Genomic DNA, 20,002 nt, shown 5'->3' on the forward strand with positions numbered 1-20,002 from the left:
TTGATATAGAGGGGTTTCGCCTGGGCGAAAGGTTTGGCCGAGTGACGGAGGCGGAGAGAGCGACTCGAAGCGGGCCCGCGCGGCGCCCCGAAATTCATGCATCCTCCAAGCTGCACTCCCACCATTCCGCCATTCCGCCATTGACGTCCACCAAAAAGTCTTGATAGTGACACAATCAATAATCTCCAGAATGGAGACCCAGGAAGCCTCCTCCGAATCTGCCAGGGAGAGTTCGCTTCTCCTCAAGCTGTTCCACTGGCACAAGCTCTTCGAATCCGACACGCCTCCTCGGCTAGGCATCGAGGTGGACAGACGCATACCCTATGCGGTGTTTTCTGCCTTCTCAACGGGCATGGCCTTAGGCTATTATCACGGTAGCAATAAGACCGGCCTTGTGTTTCGCGCGGAGAACGCCCATCGATTTCCCACCTCGTCCTCTGGGTGGTTCCAATACCATAAGACAAAGAACTACATCTCCGTAGTGGGCGGCGTCAAGGATGGCGTCAAAATGGGTGTCAAACTGGGCGCCGGTGCGCTTGCCTTTTGTCTGTTTGAGGAGACGGTGGACTATGCTCGCCACGATGAGCGAGACTTTCTGTCCACGGTCACAGCTGGGCTGTCTTGCTCAGGCATCTACAGTTTGATAGGTAAGGCTTGATGGGCTACTCATATCCCGTGGATTCTGTTAACCCAGATTTGAATGAACATACCCCGTGGCTAACTGTGCTCTATTACAGCCCGTCACGATGTCTACACTGCTGCCCGGACTGCCAAACTCGGGTTAAAAATGAGTTTGGTCTACGGACTTCTCCAAGATACCCTCGAGACAATGAAAGGAAACCGACCGGCTTATGTGGACTTTCTTCTCGGCAATCGTCGCTCCAAGGCCCTTCCAGAAGGCTCACTCTGATTTGACCGAGCCTCATGAATGAAATTGCCTTGAGTCAATTGAGCTGTCCTGGCGGTGGACGACGCTCGCAGCCGGCTGAGACGGTGGCCGGCCGTCCCAACCGTATTTTCACGGACTCCCACAGCTACTTCGGTGCCATCTCCTTCCACTCTTGGAGCAATCCGGCTGGAAGTGGACCCCTGTGCCGGAGTATCATTCCTGAGCGGTGTGCATCAATCCGATTTGGCCTCCCCTCCGAGGGACACCCGCTCCTGCAATAAGTCCACACAAAGCCAGTCAGGTCGCAAAGAGGTCCCCAGGAGATTTCTGGGGGTCCGTTGCCAACGTGGCCCTAGCATATGTTTGCTTCCGACGTGATTGGCAAGGTTGGAGTTTGTTCGATGGATTCTTTTTTTTGTTGGGTCGATTTCTCTTTCTGTTCTATACGTGTACTATTACCCTTATTGATACCCTCTTGTTCTTCTAAATTTGATCCACTCTTTTTTCACGGTTTCTCCTTGTGTCTCTCCTCAGTCGGTCTCAATGCGTCTGTTTGACCAAATTATTGATGTCACGTGACCGCGTTGGCGCTCCTGTTGATCGGCCCTGCAACGAAACCCCGGCCCAATTGCAGTCCTCAAAAGACACCAAAGAGAACCAGACCCATTCGGCTCTCTCAGACAAAGCGTTTTTGTTTGGACCTGCACGGGCATGGTGGAGAGGTAAGCAGGGTGTTGCATGTTGCGATCTCCGGCCCGGAGAAATCCCCGGATTGGGCAGTAGAAGACCGCATTTCTGCCAGCAAACAAGATGACCCTCTGTCACAAGTCGACAGGGTATTTCTCCCATCGAAGAGCCTGCTGGTGTAGAAGACTTAGGATTAGCAGGGCCAAACTCGTCCTCCTCGTAGACGTAGAGACCGCTTATGTCTGTTTTCCTTTGACTCCGAAAGGGCCGACAGGGCCGATCGTCAACCAACACGTCGATCCGATCATGAACCACTCCGCCAGCAGATTTCCCCCCCCCAACACTCATCCTGAATTCGAGCAAGATCCGGGACAGCAAATATCCAAGCCATCCGATTGCTGAAATCCCATGAGATCCTCGAGGCGGCGAGACCCTCAAGTGGAGCAAACCGGGGGTTCCCATAGAGTTTCCGAAGGTTTCCAGATGATCGGTGGAGCTCAACCGCATTTGACGTCGCTGAGTCGGCAACCCCCCACCTTCAGCCTCTGAGCTCTGACACCTCAACTACCGTGAATGCTGCCCTTCCAGCTCCTCCTTCATCTTCCCCCGATGCTGCTCTGCTAGGCCTCGCTACCCACCGGGCGAGGAGGCATGCCGACGCGAAGCTCGACTCTGCCGCCGCTGCTGCTTTCGTCGACGTCATCGCCCTATTGATGCCCACCTGGTCCTGGATAGGCACCGAAGCCCTGTTCCTCTGAATCTCCCTCGTCTCCGCGCATCGTTCAATCATGCGTCGCCATGGCAGGGCCTCAGGAGGCCCGACCAAGGCCGCTTCGCCCTTGTCCGACACCGTCTCGCTCATCCATTCCTTCGATTCGGTTTTGAACCCCAACCGACCCGCGCGCCCGTCACCCTTGGCCTCCTCCCATATCAAAGCCTTGCCACTTGAACTTGTCGATCGCTTGCGCTCCTTTCCGCTCTTCCAGTCCACTCCCGAATCCTTCTTGTTCGAAGTTGGCCAACACCTGCGCCCACAGCTCCACGCCCCGAATGATTATATCTTGACCGAAGGCGACGATGCCAGGGCGATCTACTGGCTGGTACGAGGCGAGGTCTATGTGACCTCTCGTGACGGCGAGAGTATATATGCCGAACTGCAACCGGGGGCCTTCTTTGGGGAAATTGGCGTGTTGATGGACCGGCCGCGCACGGCAAATATCATCGCTCGCACCCGATGCATGCTGGTCGTGCTTACCAAAGAAGATTTCCGAAATATTTTACCACGCTTCCCGGAAGTCGAGCAAGCCATTCGAGAAGAAGCCCAGGAACGGTTGATGATCCTAGAGAAGAAAAAGAAAGAAACCTCAGCCCCAGTCGTGGAGTCGCCTAGCCCAAGTCCCGTACGTCGGGGCTCGAAAAGATTGCGCGAAAGCTCTGCCAAAGATCTCGCAGTCGCGGAGGAAGACCTTACCGTCAAGTCAGTTCACAAGAAGCGCAAGTCTCCCAGTCCGGGCCGCCGCGATCCCTCCAGCGCTCTTGCAAATGGATTGGTCAATGTTCGCCTTTTGCTCAAGGAATTGCCTCTTTTCTCGGGCCTTCCCGCCGATATTTTGCACTTCCTTGGTCTCAATGCCCAGCCACGGTCATTCCCACCATTCACAGACATCATCAAACAAGATTCTCAAGGTCGGGAACTTTACTTCATCGTTCGGGGTGAGGTGGAGGTTGTCAGCGAGAGACAGGAACAAAGCCATGCGCACACGGGCCAAATGAATGGCACAGATCATCTGAACGTCGAAATCAAGGCCCGACTCAAACAAGGCCAGTATTTTGGAGAAGTGGTCAGTCTATCGCTGGCGCCGCGTCGAACAGCTACTGTTCGGTCGGTCACGTCGGTCGAATGTCTCATGTTGAGCGGAGAAGTGCTCTCGAAATTCTGGGAAATGTGCCCCCGAGATATTCGCGAACAAGTTGAACGCACTGCACAAGAACGGCTTCAAGCCGCTGCCGATGGTGATGTAGTCATGTCAGATGCGACAGACGAACAACCTCCTATGGGTGATCTAGACCTCGATGACCGAGTGAAAATCACTGCATCGCGGAGGCGCTCGATGCCGCTATTGACATTGACTGAAACGGAGTTAGATGGTCCCCTTCAATCTTCAACAACAGAAGACCAAGATCAAGCCGTGTTGCGGCCATCGGATCCCGACCCCTACCTCAGCCTTGGACTGGACAAAGTTCGTCTGCGCAGTCGGCGAGGCTCCGTGGCACCCTTGACGCCGGAGACAATTTCAGGCGAATCGCAACGTTATTCCCCCGTAGAACCTGTCTCTGCTAGTTCTTCGTCCCTCACTTTGCCCGATGCCATCAGTCTCTCAAAACCACATGATGCGGCACGACCTTTGAGCGATGCCCACCGTGGCATTTTCCCAGACAGTATACTGTTGAATATCTTTCAGTTTCTGGAACTGCATCACCTCCTTCGTCTTCGAGCAGTATCTTCCCACTGGTCAGAGATCCTAACCAAATCACCAGATGCAATCCGTGACTTGGATCTCAGCATGTACAATCGACAAGTCACAGACGATGTTATCGTCAAGATCATTTGCCCCTTTGTGGGAAATAGGGCTCGGTCTGTCAACATCGATAACTGCTTTCATGTCACAGATGAAGGGTTCACTGCATTGGCAACCACTTGTGGGCCAACCTCGACCGCGTGGAAAATGAAGAGCGTCTGGGATGTCACCGCATCTGCGATTCTCGACATGACCAGCAAGGCTACCGGCTTAGAAGAAGTTGATCTAAGCAACTGTCGAAAAGTGGGAGATACCCTAATGGCGCGGATTATCGGATGGGTCGTTTCTAGCAGTCAACAAAAGCCCGATGGCAAACAAACAACGATCAAACCAACGCTTCAGACGGCTGATTCTACAGTCTATGGGTGCCCCAAGCTGAAGAAGCTCACCCTTTCTTATTGTAAACATGTCACCGATCGGTCGATGCATCACATCGCATCCCATGCCGCCAGTCGAATTGAAGAGATGGACTTGACGCGCTGTACCACGATTACCGATCAAGGGTTTCAGTATTGGGGCAATGCACGGTTCGCCAATTTGCGCAAACTTTGCTTGGCGGATTGCACCTACCTTACGGACAACGCTATCGTCCATCTTACCAATGCTGCGAAGCAACTACAAGAATTAGATTTGGTAAGAAATTGGTTGCCAATATTTTAAAGCCAGCCATAGGCCCCTTTCAACTAACAATGTCATTAAGTCCTTCTGCTGCGCACTTTCAGATACAGCCACCGAAGTCCTTGCCCTCCAATGCTCGCAACTCCAGTCTCTCAACATGGCTTTCTGCGGATCTGCTATATCCGACCCTTCTCTCCGAAGTATTGGCCTCCATCTTCTATCTCTGCAGCATCTATCTGTTCGCGGCTGCGTACGAGTCACTGGTGTTGGTGTCGAGGCAGTCTCCGAGGGCTGCCATCAACTTCAGTCCTTTGATGTCAGCCAATGCAAAAACCTCACACCCTGGCTTGAAGAGAACGGTTCTATGCGTTATGAACCGCGTATCCAGTTCAAGACAGTAGCTTCAAGTAAGAGGAAGTATAGGTGAACATACAGCTCAACCTAATCAATGTTCACTAGCCGGTGGCGGTCCTGAACCAGTCACTGTACCAGCAGCAGGTATCTTGGATGATTTGCTCTTTTTTGAGTATTTATACTATCGGTTGCATTTCTTGGCCCATCAATTTATGCGCTTTCTGCACTCTCGATGGCTTTTATGTTTCTGTTCCATCCTCGTCATTTCTTCAACTTATTCGCATCACTTTCAGTTTTGTTTTTTGTCACTTACGGAAATTCCGACGTCTTCTCATGAACTAGGAGTTCAAGGGCTTTCTGGGACACTTTTCATTCTCTTATTGGCTTAGTTGCCCGGTATAGATTGGGCTTGCAGACTCGGGCTTGCATGTTTCCAGGATTGGGATTCGGGTCACAGATTCTCTGGTTCTTGGGGCTGGCTGAGCATGGCAGGAGTTCAAAGACACAGCATATGAATTCTTGCGGTTGGGCTCGATATTCTAATAATTTTTTTTCCGGTGTTCTTGTTTTGTCAGTCTTTTGTTGACGTTCCTTTGTCATCTACGAGATAATACTGCGCTTGTCCATGTGGTTCGCTTTCCCCCATTGCCTGTTGTCTTCTCTCACGTTTTGAGTCCCGAGGGTCACTGTACTCTAAATATTCCGATCTGTTTTTTTATCTCTTGAAAATTTCATTGGCCTAAAATATGTGGGCAACACTCCTTATTCACACTTAAAATTCAAAAAAGGCTAGGAGCCTCTGGGTTCCTGTATAGGATAGACATATAATTCCGTATGCAGATATTTCAGTATAACATATAGTGATGAAATGTACTTTCCATCCGTTAAATGCACTGGAAGAGAATGACCTGGATGGCTAGTAGGGTCGGGAAAAGAGGATGAAACCTGGACTATCCCACGAATGGTTCTCAAATCGTTTCTTATAGCACGCCACGGCTTTCCTCTTATTTTACTAAAGTAGCTCCTAGCGACGTTATGAAGCAAAATTTGGCCTGGCTCAGCCGTTGTTCAAGGTATTTACAAATGTTGTGGGTATTTCCAAAATTGATAAGTTGCATCGCTCCTTCCGAAATCCAGGAAGCAGTGATTCATTTTCAGTCTAATGCATCACCAACTCGCATTCTTCTTCCAGCAGCAACAGATTCCCTTACTCTCACACCACTCCCTCACCGCGGAAGGCCAGATTTCACGGTCTTCTCCAACAAGACCAAAACCTTCGACATTAAGCCATGTTGTTAGATCCTCCAGAATGATAGGGTCGTACATGAGGATTTTCTCATGCCATGTCAGTCGGCCACAGGTCCCGAGTGAAGAGCGTGGGCGTGGTTGGGCTTTAACTGCTTTCGTGATCTGGTCGGACAGATCGGGTAAGCTGCTTTCCCTGGAGGTAGAAGACAAGGTTGGCTTTGTAGTGTTTGATGCCTTGGAGGGCCCACCTCGACGCGGTGTCGGGCTCTGGGGCGGCTTGCTCGTCACAAAATCTAAACAAGGCTGTCCACTTGGTAGGGTGTTGGAAGAAAAAACATCGGTATATCGTTTCTGTATTTGGCTGGGCGATGGAAAAGCCTCGTCCTCTGAATCTTGGATTTCTTCAACATCCATGAATGAGGAAGGCAGAGAGTATGGTCTGCTCTTTGATATTTTGGTAGAACTATGCTTCTGGGGCGAGAACCTAGCCGGAGACTTGGGTTGGCCGATGGTATCCGCTGGGATGAATGAAGATGAAGACCCCTTTTTTTGGATGTGGTCTTTCCCTTCGGCTCCACTTTGGATTTGGGTATTGAATGGTCTTTCTCAGATATTGGTTGAGATTGCGAGGAAGCAATCTGAGGTTTTGGAAGCTTCCCGTGTTTGGATTCCCAGCACTTCTGCAGCAAATCAATCATCTTTTTTCGGCCTCGAATTGACTTGAAGCCAAATGCAGTAACCTGTTTTGAGAGTTCGGCATCCGTAAAGCCGTTATATTGCGGCATTATAGGCTGCTGTAAGCTCGGTTCTGGTTCTTGAACAGTAGCTGGCGGCTGAGGATCATCCAAAAGGATTGAGCTGGCTGCTATTGCTGGCTGCCGGGAATTGACACCTGAGTCTAGTGGTTTCTGAAAAGCAGAAGCCATATTTCTAGACGAAGGAACAGGTTTCCCGTAATCAAGATCGAACCAGTCTTCGTCGGGACGGTTCGTTGATGTAGAAAGCTTAGGCTTAGTTCCTTTTTCAGGGCCAGAATTTGTATCGGTTAGGTCCACTGAGTCCACTTTCTTAGCCTGGACTAAGGAACCACCCATATCGCGAGCAGCTATACACCATAGATTTACCTCGCGGGTTGAACAAGGAACAGAATAGGCCGATGTTGACCTGCTGGTTTTTGACAACCCTCTTTCCTCAAAATCGAGATTTTCCGATGCAAGGATGGTATTTTGCATTTCTAGCAGTGTCTGCGGTGACTCTTCCCTCTCAAGCTGGCTGCAAGTCCCAAAGATAAGGTCCTGATCATCCAAGGCCTTCAAAGCATCCTCTGGGGAAAGTACGGTGAAGGCGGAGTTTTGGGAGTTCTTATTTGCTTTAGATCGCTGGGTCTTTGCCATGGCCGTTTCTTGAATATTATCCTCTGCCTGGAAATTCTCTTGCGCAGTGTCGTTCAAAGTATATTGAGCTGTCATTCGAGCTGTCAAAGTAGTAAGTCTCTTTGGTTTCTTTGTTTTCCTTGCTTTCTTTTGAAGCTGTGCTTCTGATGATGACGAGTTCTCTTCTTGGGCGGGGGATGCATCATTTGAACCATGATTGTTGTTGAGAAGCGACTGAAGCTGAGGATCTACCAATTCGATGCGCCTTCGCTTGGTTGGTCCCCCCACGTTGACAGTAGGAGTTTCTCGAAAGTCTGAAGTTGACCCAGAATAATTATAATCTGAGAGCAAACTCCCAAAGCTGCCTTTGGTGCTGGACCCGGAATTATTATTGCTAGCTTGATGGTGGTCCACCATAATCGCCTCGTTAGCAGTCCTCTCTCTTGGCGGTGTCCAGTCCATGCGTCTTCTAATTGCTTCATTCAAGTGAAGCAAGTGGTCCCTATTGGGGGTTCCTAGCTGATTAGATATTGCGATTTCTGTGGTCTCATCTGGCGACAGCAGCTTGGCATTCTCCCCTATGGATTTGGCCAATTTCTTCGTCTGGGCATCACTACCCGCCTTAGTGACTTTTCCAGACAGCAACATATTCGCCGCTCCCTTCTTCTGGACTGTTTTCTGGGTGCGGCTCTTTTGTTTCTGCGGGCCTGTGGCCTTTTTCGCGACGTTCATCACATCAACGGATTCTGGCCGTAGGTCTTCCGAGGCATGTGGCAATTGTTCCTTTGTAGCCTTCTCTTTCTTTTTTCGTGGCTTGCTCGGGGCATCCTTCTTGCTTGTGTCCCTTGATACGATTTTCCTCTCCGATTTGGGTTGTTTCTTCGTCGCGTCGTCGGGCCCGCTCAGCGTGGGGAAGAATCGAGAACGTGAAGGCGGATGTTGGAAGAGCTCTGAGGGTGAGGGTATGGAGGGTGGCGTTATGACTTGTGGCGAGATATCAAAAAGCTTCTCTGCGGCATTTGTGACCTTCGTGGGTGTACGCATAGGAGCGCTCGGCGGCGACGACGATAAAATAATAATATCGGCGGAGCTCCCCATTGTGGCGATGGGTGCGTTGAGACCGCGTTCTGAACTTCGTGGTAATCGAAGTATGAGACATTTAGTCAAGGTTCTCCAAGAAATCTTCCATTGCTTGGATGCTTCGCGCAGTTCGAGCCTCGGAGCCCCGTCTTTTGTGCGTTGTGAGGTGTTGCGACCTCCGCAAAAGATGCGATGGGAAGATGACGATCGCGTCTTGGCAAAGTTGCGGCATTGCCATTTTGGGCCTATGGAAACAATTATGGCCCGGCAACGCGGGGAATCTCACCATTGGACCCCAGTTTTTAGTCACTTCTTATTATTTTGAGCCTCTGTATGTGAGAAAAACTACTATAGAATGATGATATTTTACTAAAATCGCAAATCTACGACCCTAGAACCATGCGATAACCATCCTTTGTGTGATCTCAATAGAGAGAAAGATGCGACGTGGAAATATATATGTGTATCTCAATAATTATAGGATATATGTGATGCTGTCAACAGCCATGTTTCAGCGTGACCAACATCTACCAAACATCTGCAAATGCTCTGGAACCAGATAAATAATACAGCTATTTGAATGAATCCTCCAATCTAATTTCAGATCTACGTATTTCCCTTCAGTTATAAACCCAATAGCTGTTGCGGTATCATTCTTGCTACTGAGAGAATTGTGCAGCTTCTCGTCAAGAATTTTTCAACTTTTGATATTCTGTTCAGAGCAACTTACAGTCTAGTTCCTATTGGGAAGAAAACGTAGATGTATCGTATCAAGCAAAGCAGTGGCTACATAAGGAAGCTGAAGTGGCATATGTCTTCAGTAAAGCATGTAACCAAGCCGGTAGAGGTGTCCTGCACCAAATTTCCATCACTGAAGCTGTCCACAGATGGAAAACTGATCTGTGGCACATGTTGAAGCGTGGCCCAATTAGCTGGGCGTGACCTTCGCTAGGTTCGCAACGCAGGCGAGAACGCGCGTGGATGATTCATCTCGGGCCATGGAAACCACGATGGCAGTAAGCGTCATTCTTGATAGAACGAGAGCTTGTCAGTATTCAGTGTTGTCTCAGGATCCCCTGAGGGCAATGGCTCCTAAGATCGAAAGTTCCAGCCGTCGCTTTGCGTCATCAACGTAGACTCCGTTGGAGTGGCTGGGGTCGGCATTAGTCGTCGGCGAGGGCAGTGCACCTAGTTTATACAGCTTTTTGATCTTTGAAATGTCGGAGATCTCCAATAATGTTTGGTCATCGAATGGCACGGGTGTTCCTTGGACAAAACTTTCCAGATGCGCGGCAACAGAGTCATGGGTTATCTCCGGAGTTACAGAGACTTTGATGACCAACAAGTCCTTGGTGGAGTCGATGATGCCGATTTTGCGAAATGACTCGGCAATCTAAAATTTTTTTTTAGTTTTCCAGACAAAGAAAAAAAAACTGCTATTTGCGCACATACATTATTGGTTGGGTTGAAGGAAAACACAATCTCCGAGTGCACATTGTGGGATTTCAGCCGATTGTTCATGGAGTCATTGACAGCACGAAAAATAGCTGCAAGTGCATGGGCTCGAGAAAGTACCTATGCCGTACGCATTAGTATACACTTCTTTCTCACTCTCAAATCCAGAGTCTTGATTTCATACAATGCTTGCATCGATCAAGGCATATTCAAATTCTGCGTTGCCAGCTAGTAACTGCTGCCGCAAAAAAGCACCATTCTGCACATTTCGATACAACGCCACATGCACTGGAAGCGAGGCTGGCAAATGAGGAAGACTGATCGTTTCTAGCTTCACTGCCATTGTGAATCAAGAAACTAGGACTGTGATCAATGCGAATGACGTATCTCCAAACCTGCCCGCCGCATTTCCATCGTGCACCCCGCCAGTCACGTGTGATTCTGGAACCTTCGGACTTAAGAGGTGCCGGGTCCCGGTGAGTAATCCGCTGGTCGGCGGTGGCTGATATCACCGGCGCAGCCGTCCGCATATAAAACTCCCCTCATCATATTACTCCTAGAAACCATCACTGCTATGGCTTTCTTCCTCCGGCGTCCGTTCGCCGTATCATCGGCACTTCGTGAGGCTCCTAAGCTCTCCAACACTGCTCGCTTCATTCACAGCTCTCCATTCAAGCCCCAGGCCTCCAAGCCCTTCGGTGCTCAGTCCTCTATCTTCACCAAATCTCGCCAGACCTTTCAAAATGCCTTCCGCCGCACCTACATGCAGCAAACCTTTGATTCTCAAAGTGGAAATTTCACCCAGAAGCTGATCTATGGCGGTGCCATCGTGGGTGGTACCATCTTGGCCACCAATTTCATCTTCAACCGCGAGACCCGTGAGGACGGCGGTATGCCTGCCTATGAGCGCAGCTTCCTCAACGAGACTTTCATGCACACTGGACTTGGTATTGGTATTATCGCTATTGCTGCCCGTGCTCTGCACACCAGCGGCTGGTCGATGCGTCTTATGGCTATGAACCCATGGCTTGTCATGGGTGTCGGTTTGGTCGGCAGTATTGGTTCGATGTATGGAACTTTCTACACATCCCCGGACAAGTAAGTGTTTTTTGAACTTTTTTTGAACCCTTCTTTTTCTGTCCAATGGCAATTGTGTGCTAATTTTGGCTTAGCTATGTTATGAAATACGGCTGCTGGACCCTCTTCAACCTTACTCAGGCTGCTCTCCTCTCACCTCTCATGTTCATGAACCCTGCTATCCTGGCTCGCGCTGGTCTCTACACCGTTGGCATGATGGGATCTATTGCTTTCGTTGGTGCTACTGCTAAGCAGGAGAAGTATCTCTACCTTGGAGGCCCTCTCCTTGCGGGTGTTGCTCTCGTCGCTCTTTCTGGCCTTGCTCCCATGGTTCTCCCCGCCACTGCTGCCCGCACTCTGATGTGGTCGGAGCGTATCTGGCTGTACGGTGGCCTGGCTGTCTTTGGTGGCTTCACCCTCTACGATGTGCAGAAGATCTTGCACCACGCCCGCCTGGCTGAGCGTGGCTACATCAAGCGTGATGTTGTCAACGAAAGTGTGAGCCTTGAGCTGGACTTCATCAACATCTTCGTCCGTATGGTCCAGATTCTGGCCATGCGTAGCAACAACCGGAAGTAAATCTTCTTGGGCATCTTGGCGTTGACACATCTAATTTCCTTTCTCATCTTCCCACCCCTGTATTCCTAACGAACTGTCCTATTTTCCCTTTTTGACTGCAAACCCTCATGATATTATCCGTGGGGAAATCGTTTTACATACTACTACCGGGGAGCATATCTCCACTCTAAGTCTGATATCCTCACTTATTCAAAATTTCCAACTTGAACAAAACAAGCAATGATTATAGTAAAAATCCCGGTAAATAACCCAATCACAACTTGAGTAATGTGTATTCGAGAGTCCGAATTTTTAAGATTGGCAAGTAAGATGTCTCTACTTCAATGGCCTAGAAACCCAGGATCATCGGCCCCGAGGGTATGCCCAAGTCTGTCTTCTTCCAGCATCTGCAGGACACTCCCAGTTGCTCTATCTGATTGAGCAACTGGCAACTGTACAGCTGCATCAGAAGAATCATCTTCAGTCTGCATAGTCAACGCTGCCCAAGCTCCCGGGTCTGTTGCAGCTAGCGTCTCTGCTTCCTGGGTTTCAATCCAATTAAACCCCGTAATCTTGCCCAATTTCCGGCTGGTCACGAAGTGGTGCCAAATCCTGGGGCTGATTTCTCTGTAAGCGAGTAGGATCAACGCGATTGTTTTCCAGCCGTCGATACGGCTTTGTGGAAGACGTAATTGCAAGGTCTTCTTGTCTCCAGCCCACTCATGGATGAATTTGAACAGTGAGCCTTCGTATAGCTTGTTCACGAAAAACCCATACTCTTGGTGTCGAATCATGAAGGTGGTTCCAAGAATGGCTTGTTTGTACTCAGCCCTTGTATTTGCTTCGATATCGGCCTCGACTGTCTTGATTTCTCTGAGATTGAAGGTGAGCAACAGGGAGTTGTCTGCCAGGGCCTCAAGGTTGACAAATGCGGTGTTTGTTTTGTTGAAGTATATTGCGATCTTATGTTGCGTGGTCTGCCCGTCTCGCGGATCTTTCACTTCCTGCTTCAGCACCATGTTGCCGGCGAAAAAGTCAAATATAGCACTGAGCTCAGAATGCTCTCCATGGAACTGTTGCACCTTTTTTGCGCCCTCGGTATGTACGATCAGCTCCAGGGACTCGAAGGGGGCCATGTCTCGGAGTATCTGGCAGCTGCACGACCTCACAGTGCTAGCAGTAATTTTTTAGGTTAGCTTGTCTGGAGATTTCCGGGGGCCATCCCAGTAACGACTCACCAGCACCACGACATGCTTGTTCAAAGCCAGTGGTGAGTACGTGTTTCGGTCTGGGACGCTTCCTGGTTTCAGCTGATCTCCTGAAGGAAGGCTCAGCAAGTAGTTGTTGAGAATTGAGGATGAAATGAGCATTATCTGGGCCGGTAGGCAACCAAGTTTGGTCATTTTGGAGCTGGGTGGCCCATTTCTCTTCTTTTGCTTTCTTCTTTCGCACTGGAGACATGAACTGACTCGATCTCCCTCTCTTTCTCCATATTTAACAAGTACTGAAGCTCATTACAAACACAGTATCTATATGAACAGATGTCAACAATATTAGCTATTTTGGAGAAAATAGGCATAGAATGGGATATCTCGGCCATGTATGTTGCCATTAAACTATCCCATAAGGCTACATATAATGCGCCATAACTAAGCAAGTGGCGAATAAAAGAGTACTTCACAATACCTTTCAGGCAAAATTTATCAAGCCCTTTATATTTAATGAATATATGAATTGTATCCCGAGGGGCAAAGGAAATGGCAAAGAGAGGTGTTCTGATAACATGCTAACATGCTGATTCTGAATCCGAGAAAGGCGGAGAAGCGCTAGCCGAAACGGGATCGCAGAAGCCAGAGCTTTTCCCGATCCGCGAAGCACCTTCATAAGACATTCGACCACTCCCTTTCTCTATTCAATCCACCAACGTGCCAATTCTCTTCTCTTCCTCCCCGAGCAGCCTACTCTTCATTTATCTGCCTCCAAAATGTCCAATGAAATGGAAGTCGACCCGCCTGTCGCCCAAGACGATGCCCCCGCGCAGTCGGGGCGCGGCTTCGAGCCACAAACCCACTCCGGCGCTGTCGCCGTGCGCAGTATTGAGGGGTGGATTGTGATCGTTTCCAACATTCACGAGGAAGCATCAGAGGAGGATGTTACCGATCTCTTTGCGGAATATGGCGAGATCAAGAACTTCAGCTTGAATTTGGACCGCCGGACAGGTTATGTCAAGGTATGATTTGGCTATTTCGCGTCTTTTCCTGGCAAGTCTTCGGGGCCGGCTCTGAGACTGTCCTCGTTTGCAACATGTGGCTATCCGGTTTGCTGTATCCCAAGAAAAAGTGAGCGCTAATCTTCTTTTCCCGTTAGGGATACGCATTGATTGAATACTCCACCCTTCCCGAGGCGAGCGAAGCCATCAAGAACCTGGATGGCACCAAGTTATTGGATCAGACAATCAATGTGGACTACGCCTTCGTCCGCCCTCCCCCATCCGGCAAGGGCAAGGGTGGTGGTCAGAAGGGTGGCCGTGGCCGGGGTCGCAGCCAAAGCCCTGGTCGGAGCCGCAGCCCTGGAGGTGACAGAGACTAATTCGTCGGACTCTCCACATATCATCAATTTCTAACGGGGCGGGCTGCCGGTTTCTTCTCCCTCTCTCTCTCTTTTGATACCTAGGTTCTTTGTTTTTGTCGTCTCTCTTTCCCCACAGCGTCTCTTCCTTCGCCTCTTCCCATACCCTCACGACTTTCTTGGATGACAAAAACTGGTGTTCCTTGCTTCCCGCCGACACTTCCCTTTTCTCTGAGATGCCTGAGATGCCTGTTCTAGAAATCTATTCGTCTAGGTTCTGGTTCAGGTACTTCCGCGGAGAGATGCAGTGTCGGCGTCATGATTCATTATCCTGTTGGGTATGAAACTTTTCCCAGAACAGCTTTTTCCAACATGCTGACTCGAGTTCAGACCAATAAAAGAATGTTTTTTTCTAAACACAATTTTGAACCCCAATCGCACGCCTTGAATGACCAGTTAGTCATGAAATTTATCTAGCATAAAGATTATGCCTATGAGCTAGCGAGAGATCTATAATTGCAATATGAATTGTCCGTTGATTGCGGACCCCAGATAAGATCCGATTTTGTATACAAATGGCATTTTCTGGGAGTGTTTTGTAGGCCTATAAGGCCCTTAGGGTCTGGTAATGTAACTATTGTACTATTCCCCAGATAAAATACGTCAAGTTTACTTATTGTCTGTATGCATTGCTCAATATTGGTTTTCTACTAATAGACACATCAATCTAAGACCCAGAGGCGCATGGCTTGCAACCCAGGACAGACAAACAGTCGCTACGTCTTTGGTTTGCGAGGAAGTCAAAATGAGGAACTCCTGGTATATGCTATGGCTGCCTATCATGTCTAATCACATGCCGCTTGCAATATCCATAGACGAATCACAAACCTCAAAAGCCAGAGGTTTTAACCGGAGGGAAGATCATTATGATACATGATAAGTTGAGAGGCGCTCTTTCTTTGACGATATGACAATGGAGTGAGCAAAGAGACACACAGGATAACATGTCTATTTCTTGCCGTTCTGCTCTTGGGTCAACTTGTCACTATAGTATCGAGTTAGCGTGACCCGTTCTGGTAAGGGAACAAGAAGCACACAAATATAGAATCCGGGGAATTTGGAGATTGAGTACATACATGTGACCCTCAAGCTCATCGAGGTGGGCACGCTGATCAGTGATCTTCTTCTTCAGGGCTTGCAGCCTGTCCAGCGATTCCAAAAATTAGTCATGCATCGAGTGCAAGAGCACCTTGTCAGGAGGAAACCTTACTTCTCAATCTCCTTCTCACGGATGTACATAGCTTCCTGGGCTGCCTCTCGCTTGGTGAAGCTATCACTATTACACGGGGAAATGTTAGCTTTTGACCTTCAACCCTGATGATGTCATTCGACGGTGCCATGCGAGCCAGACATGTCTGTATCTCCATGGTCCATAAAGGGCTAATGGCTATATCCTAGGTGAAGAATGGGCGGAGATCATGCAGGGGAAATAAGGGCAACGATTACGAACCCAGCAGCAACGCCACCAGCGCGAGGGGCGCCAGTGTCGCCTTCACCCAGTCGAGGCACAGCAACAGAGAAGGAACGGGTCAGCAGTACCCGGTTTGCCGTGGCAGCAGGACGAATGATAGTTTGACGGAGCATTGTGAATGAAAATAGCGTTCTGATTGTGAGATCACAGGATAGAAGATGGAAGAGAAGGGGAAGAAGACGAGATCCGAGAGCAAGCTGACAGGCATTGCATGACGACACGTGCCAAGACCGCATCAGGTGATTCCGCTTCAAGCTCCGGGGTTGTACATTAGATAATGGCTTATGTCAGCCGGGAAATCTCTGCGATAAGCAACTGCGCTCTCATTCGAGTTGCGCGGAGATCATGAGGATCAGGGCTCGGACATGGCACCTGGAACCTGGAGCCTGGATCGGGTTGGGCTCCCTAGGAACCGGGTCTACAGACTACAATTGTGGCATGTGCTTGAGATCCGGTTCAGCCAAATAGTAAGTGAGGCTGACTCGGGACCGGTCAGGGGGTCGCAAGGCGGAAACCGATTATGTACAGACACAATACCTCGGGATGCTTAGAGAGAGTCTTGTATAGCCATAGAGAGGGTATTCTGCCTGTACAGAATGACCCAAGTCTCCGAGAGAGTGAGGCGTCAGTAGGGGAGAACGTTCCAGGGCGATTGGTGGACGCGGATGGGGGGATGACGCTGGGCCGGCCCACCGAACCACACAGAAGACATGAGGATGGACAGTGTGCTTCAAGGGAGGGGGGGGGGGAAGGTATAGGAGTGAGACCAAGCCCAGTTCACGAGAAATGAGGAGTTATCGAAGCACATGGGGAGTTTTGCTGGAGTATCAAGAAAGGAAAAGGATCGAGAGTCGTCCGTAGTGACTTTTTGGCTGATAGTCGTAGCCCCGAGTAGTCGGCGGTCACCAGTAAATCCCAACAACACCGCCTTCTGTGTTTCCCCCCCCTCCTCCTCTTCTCCTTCTCCTCCTTCTCATCTCATTCCCCCTTCCCACTCCATCCATTCCCCCTTGTTTTCCGGCTCCTTATTCCTCTCCAACTTCCAGGTGAGTTCGCTCTGGCTACTGCTCTGCCTTTCTTCTTCTGGATTCGCGCCCTCCACCCACCACACAACCACACACATCGAAACGAAAGACGGTGTATTGGATATGGGGGCTTTCCAAGGGAAATATCCCGTCGAAACAGCCCATCCAGAACATTTCCCTCCTCTTTTTCGCAATACTCCATCATCACTATCGCCTATCCATCAGGAATTCATTTTCCCCTCCTTTACCCTTCTTTCCTGGCGGGAACCACTGCCGCGACCGCTTCGCTGCGATCTGCCCCCCCTCCCTCCCCCCTCCCCCCAAACACACGCATCCCCCCGGAAGGCCCCAATGAAAGAGCCACCACCCACTACCCACCACAATGATCGCCACAATCTCCACGCCCAAGACCACAGTGTTTATTCCGGATCAGAGATCTCCTTCTGGGAGAAATGCTGTCCTAATTCCGGGGAATGGGAAACACTAGCCCTGGTCACGACTACCCCTCCCGGTCGCTGGCGATGATGTCGATGGCGTGATTCCAACCCTTCTATCCCACTTTGATGGCTATTTCGAACTTTTATGTAGAATATCACCAACTAACCAAAAGAATTGCTGAGATTTTAGAACTTTCACCATGGGTCACGAAGACGCTGTTTACCTCGCCAAGCTGGCCGAGCAGGCCGAGCGCTATGAAGGTTCGCATTCCTCTCACCGTTCTACTCAATCCAATATCCTCGGATGGTCTTGGTGCTAAAGTCTGCTCTTCAGAGATGGTCGAGAACATGAAGGTTGTTGCTGCGAACAACGTTGAGCTCACCGTTGAGGAGCGGAATCTCCTGTCTGTTGCCTACAAGAACGTTATTGGTGCCCGCCGTGCGTCGTGGAGAATCGTCACCTCAATTGAGCAGAAGGAGGAGTCCAAAGGCAACGAGTCCCAGGTTACTTTGATCAAGGAGTATCGCCAAAAGATCGAGGCCGAGCTCGCCAAGATCTGTGACGACATCCTTGAGGTCCTGGACAAGCACCTCATCCCCTCTGCCGAGAGCGGCGAGTCTAAGGTCTTCTACCACAAGATGAAGGGTGACTACCACCGTTACCTCGCTGAGTTCGCCATCGGCGATCGCCGCAAGGGTGCTGCCGATGCCTCCCTGGAGGCCTATAAGGCCGCTACTGAGGTTGCCCAGACCGACCTCGCTCCCACCCACCCCATCCGCCTCGGTCTTGCCCTGAACTTCTCGGTCTTCTACTACGAAATTCTGAACTCACCCGACCAGGCCTGCCACCTTGCCAAGCTGGCCTTCGATGACGCCATTGCTGGTCAGTTTGATTGATTCAAGCACCAAAACGAACATGCTCGGAGACTAACACATGATACAGAGCTCGACACCCTCAGCGAGGAGAGCTACAAGGACTCCACCCTGATCATGCAGCTCCTCCGCGACAACCTGGTATGTTATATTGTTCTTGGGAGGGGAGGGAAACTCATGACTGTTCCTCGACCCTCCTGTTAATCCCGCCCAGCTAACGAATGACCTTCTTTTTAGACCCTCTGGACCTCTTCTGAGGCCGAGCCCGCCGCCGAGGGTGCCCCCGCCGAGAAGAAGGAGGAGGCCCCGGCTGCTGAGGAGAAGCAGGCCGCTGAGTAAAGAACGAAATCTAAAAAGACCTTGATGATGGACTCACGTCCTCGAGGTGAATGGGGGACAACAAGAGAGAGTCTGAATGTTACAGCCACTCTCAGAGACGGGAGAAAGAAAGAATAGAAGGAAACAGCCAGGAGCCTGAGTAAACGTGGGCGGAAAGAAAGGAATGGACTGGGGATGCATTGATCTGAACCGAAATCCCCTTTCGATTCCGCTGTCCGAGGTATTTTCAGCCTAAGGATAGGAGGGAAAGAAAGTGTTGCTTTTGTTTGTGTTCGATGCCTCTTTTGGGAATCCCTTTTGCTTCAAGTCTGTTCTACTTGGGCTTTTGCTGCAGCGCCTGCGGTGCCTGCTCTTTCCTTTTTTTTGATCTGGTTTTCTGCCCTGGGAGAGGCCTGTGCTGGGCCTTCTCCTTTTTCGTTTTTCATTCTCCTTGTTATTTTGTCTACTTGCCTCTTAACTACCCCCTTTTCAAAGAGTCCCCTTCGCGCGCACTCTCCAAACCCCCCCCCCCCCCCTCCCCATCCCACACCACACATACACACGGACAGAGAATCGTTTTTTTTTATTAAATCAGCTTCCTTATCAGGAACTACAATGAGGGCCTCGTATTGATCACTTCCCCGATCTGGCTTTTTTTACTCTATCCTTCTTCCGATGACGATTCCATGTCCTTTTTTTTCTTTCCTTTTTCTCTTCTAATCTCTTTTTGAGCCCCGTACTTTCTGCCATATGGCGTTGGAGATTATCGCTAGATGTGATGCTTTCTTCTCGAAGATCAATCACTTTTGTTGATCGGGCACACCCTCTCTAACCCCTCCTCGTACCTCTCCTCTCCTTGGTGGGTATTAATAGTAAGGATGACTCGAGCTGTGTGATATCGACCCTGCTCTAGCCCCGAAAGCCAATGTTGTTCATGAGTGTGGGTACCTAGATTCTGGCAGCTCGATATCTATCTTTCGATTAGCTACGATATTACCGCCATGCATCTGGACGGGGGCAATATACTGTAGATTTCTATCTCTTGATCTTTTAACAAGTGGGCTGCGGTGTTCTCTGGGGTTAGACTGGGATCCTAACATGCTTTGCCCCGTTCCTGTTTTCTCTAACATGCCTTTGTGTAGTGTAGGAGGAGCTGCATCTGATGGATGACACATCTATTGATTTTCAATCCACTCGGATGATGATCTTCAATCTCGCTGCCTTCCCCAAAGAAACAAGATGGAAAATAGGAAAGAAAACAGAGCGCTTTCTCGGCCCGATGATCGTGTTCAGGTAATGAACTCACCTCACAACAAGACCCAATTGTTCTTG

At 49.8% G+C, this 20,002-nt stretch overlaps 9 protein-coding genes across 9 annotated transcripts; 5 read left to right on the forward strand and 4 right to left on the reverse strand.

The window, feature by feature from the left end:
* Positions 1-190: 190 nt before the first annotated feature.
* On the forward strand, positions 191-910 carry N7462_000898 (uncharacterized protein; the record flags this gene model as incomplete). Its single annotated transcript, XM_057072624.1, has 2 exons — positions 191-647; positions 738-910. The coding sequence occupies 2 exons, from the start codon at positions 191-193 to the stop codon at positions 908-910; spliced, it is 630 nt and encodes a 209-aa protein (XP_056939154.1).
* Positions 911-2,364: 1,454 nt separating this feature from the next.
* N7462_000899 (uncharacterized protein) lies at positions 2,365-5,200 on the forward strand (the record flags this gene model as incomplete). Its single annotated transcript, XM_057072625.1, has 2 exons — positions 2,365-4,788; positions 4,856-5,200. The coding sequence occupies 2 exons, from the start codon at positions 2,365-2,367 to the stop codon at positions 5,198-5,200; spliced, it is 2,769 nt and encodes a 922-aa protein (XP_056939155.1).
* A 1,094-nt stretch (positions 5,201-6,294) lies between these two features.
* On the reverse strand, positions 6,295-8,846 carry slx4 (the record flags this gene model as incomplete). The annotated part of the gene is made up of 2 exons (XM_057072626.1): positions 6,295-6,893; positions 6,917-8,846. The coding sequence occupies 2 exons, from the start codon at positions 8,844-8,846 to the stop codon at positions 6,295-6,297; spliced, it is 2,529 nt and encodes an 842-aa protein (XP_056939156.1).
* Positions 8,847-9,894: 1,048 nt separating this feature from the next.
* Positions 9,895-10,626, reverse strand: N7462_000901 (EKC/KEOPS complex subunit CGI121/TPRKB; the record flags this gene model as incomplete). The annotated part of the gene is made up of 3 exons (XM_057072627.1): positions 9,895-10,221; positions 10,281-10,403; positions 10,468-10,626. 3 exons carry the CDS (start codon positions 10,624-10,626, stop codon positions 9,895-9,897), a joined length of 609 nt encoding a protein of 202 aa, XP_056939157.1.
* Positions 10,627-10,857: 231 nt separating this feature from the next.
* N7462_000902 (Bax Inhibitor family protein) lies at positions 10,858-11,939 on the forward strand (the record flags this gene model as incomplete). The annotated part of the gene is made up of 2 exons (XM_057072628.1): positions 10,858-11,381; positions 11,456-11,939. The coding sequence occupies 2 exons, from the start codon at positions 10,858-10,860 to the stop codon at positions 11,937-11,939; spliced, it is 1,008 nt and encodes a 335-aa protein (XP_056939158.1).
* A 320-nt stretch (positions 11,940-12,259) lies between these two features.
* On the reverse strand, positions 12,260-13,054 carry N7462_000903 (uncharacterized protein; the record flags this gene model as incomplete). The annotated part of the gene is made up of 1 exon (XM_057072629.1): positions 12,260-13,054. One exon carries the CDS (start codon positions 13,052-13,054, stop codon positions 12,260-12,262), a length of 795 nt encoding a protein of 264 aa, XP_056939159.1.
* An 848-nt stretch (positions 13,055-13,902) lies between these two features.
* On the forward strand, positions 13,903-14,507 carry N7462_000904 (RBM8 family RNA-binding protein; the record flags this gene model as incomplete). The annotated part of the gene is made up of 2 exons (XM_057072630.1): positions 13,903-14,148; positions 14,286-14,507. 2 exons carry the CDS (start codon positions 13,903-13,905, stop codon positions 14,505-14,507), a joined length of 468 nt encoding a protein of 155 aa, XP_056939160.1.
* Positions 14,508-15,494: 987 nt separating this feature from the next.
* N7462_000905 (uncharacterized protein) lies at positions 15,495-16,130 on the reverse strand (the record flags this gene model as incomplete). The annotated part of the gene is made up of 4 exons (XM_057072631.1): positions 15,495-15,531; positions 15,623-15,688; positions 15,757-15,822; positions 15,997-16,130. 4 exons carry the CDS (start codon positions 16,128-16,130, stop codon positions 15,495-15,497), a joined length of 303 nt encoding a protein of 100 aa, XP_056939161.1.
* Positions 16,131-17,679: 1,549 nt separating this feature from the next.
* On the forward strand, positions 17,680-18,691 carry artA (14-3-3 adaptor artA; the record flags this gene model as incomplete). Its single annotated transcript, XM_057072632.1, has 4 exons — positions 17,680-17,740; positions 17,814-18,362; positions 18,423-18,493; positions 18,590-18,691. The coding sequence occupies 4 exons, from the start codon at positions 17,680-17,682 to the stop codon at positions 18,689-18,691; spliced, it is 783 nt and encodes a 260-aa protein (XP_056939162.1).
* Between the last annotated feature and the right edge of the window lie 1,311 nt (positions 18,692-20,002).

This window comes from Penicillium macrosclerotiorum (genome assembly GCF_028827735.1).
Source record: "Penicillium macrosclerotiorum strain IBT 26536 chromosome Unknown utg000001l_segment0_segment0, whole genome shotgun sequence".
In the NCBI taxonomy this organism is placed as follows: domain Eukaryota; kingdom Fungi; phylum Ascomycota; class Eurotiomycetes; order Eurotiales; family Aspergillaceae; genus Penicillium; species Penicillium macrosclerotiorum.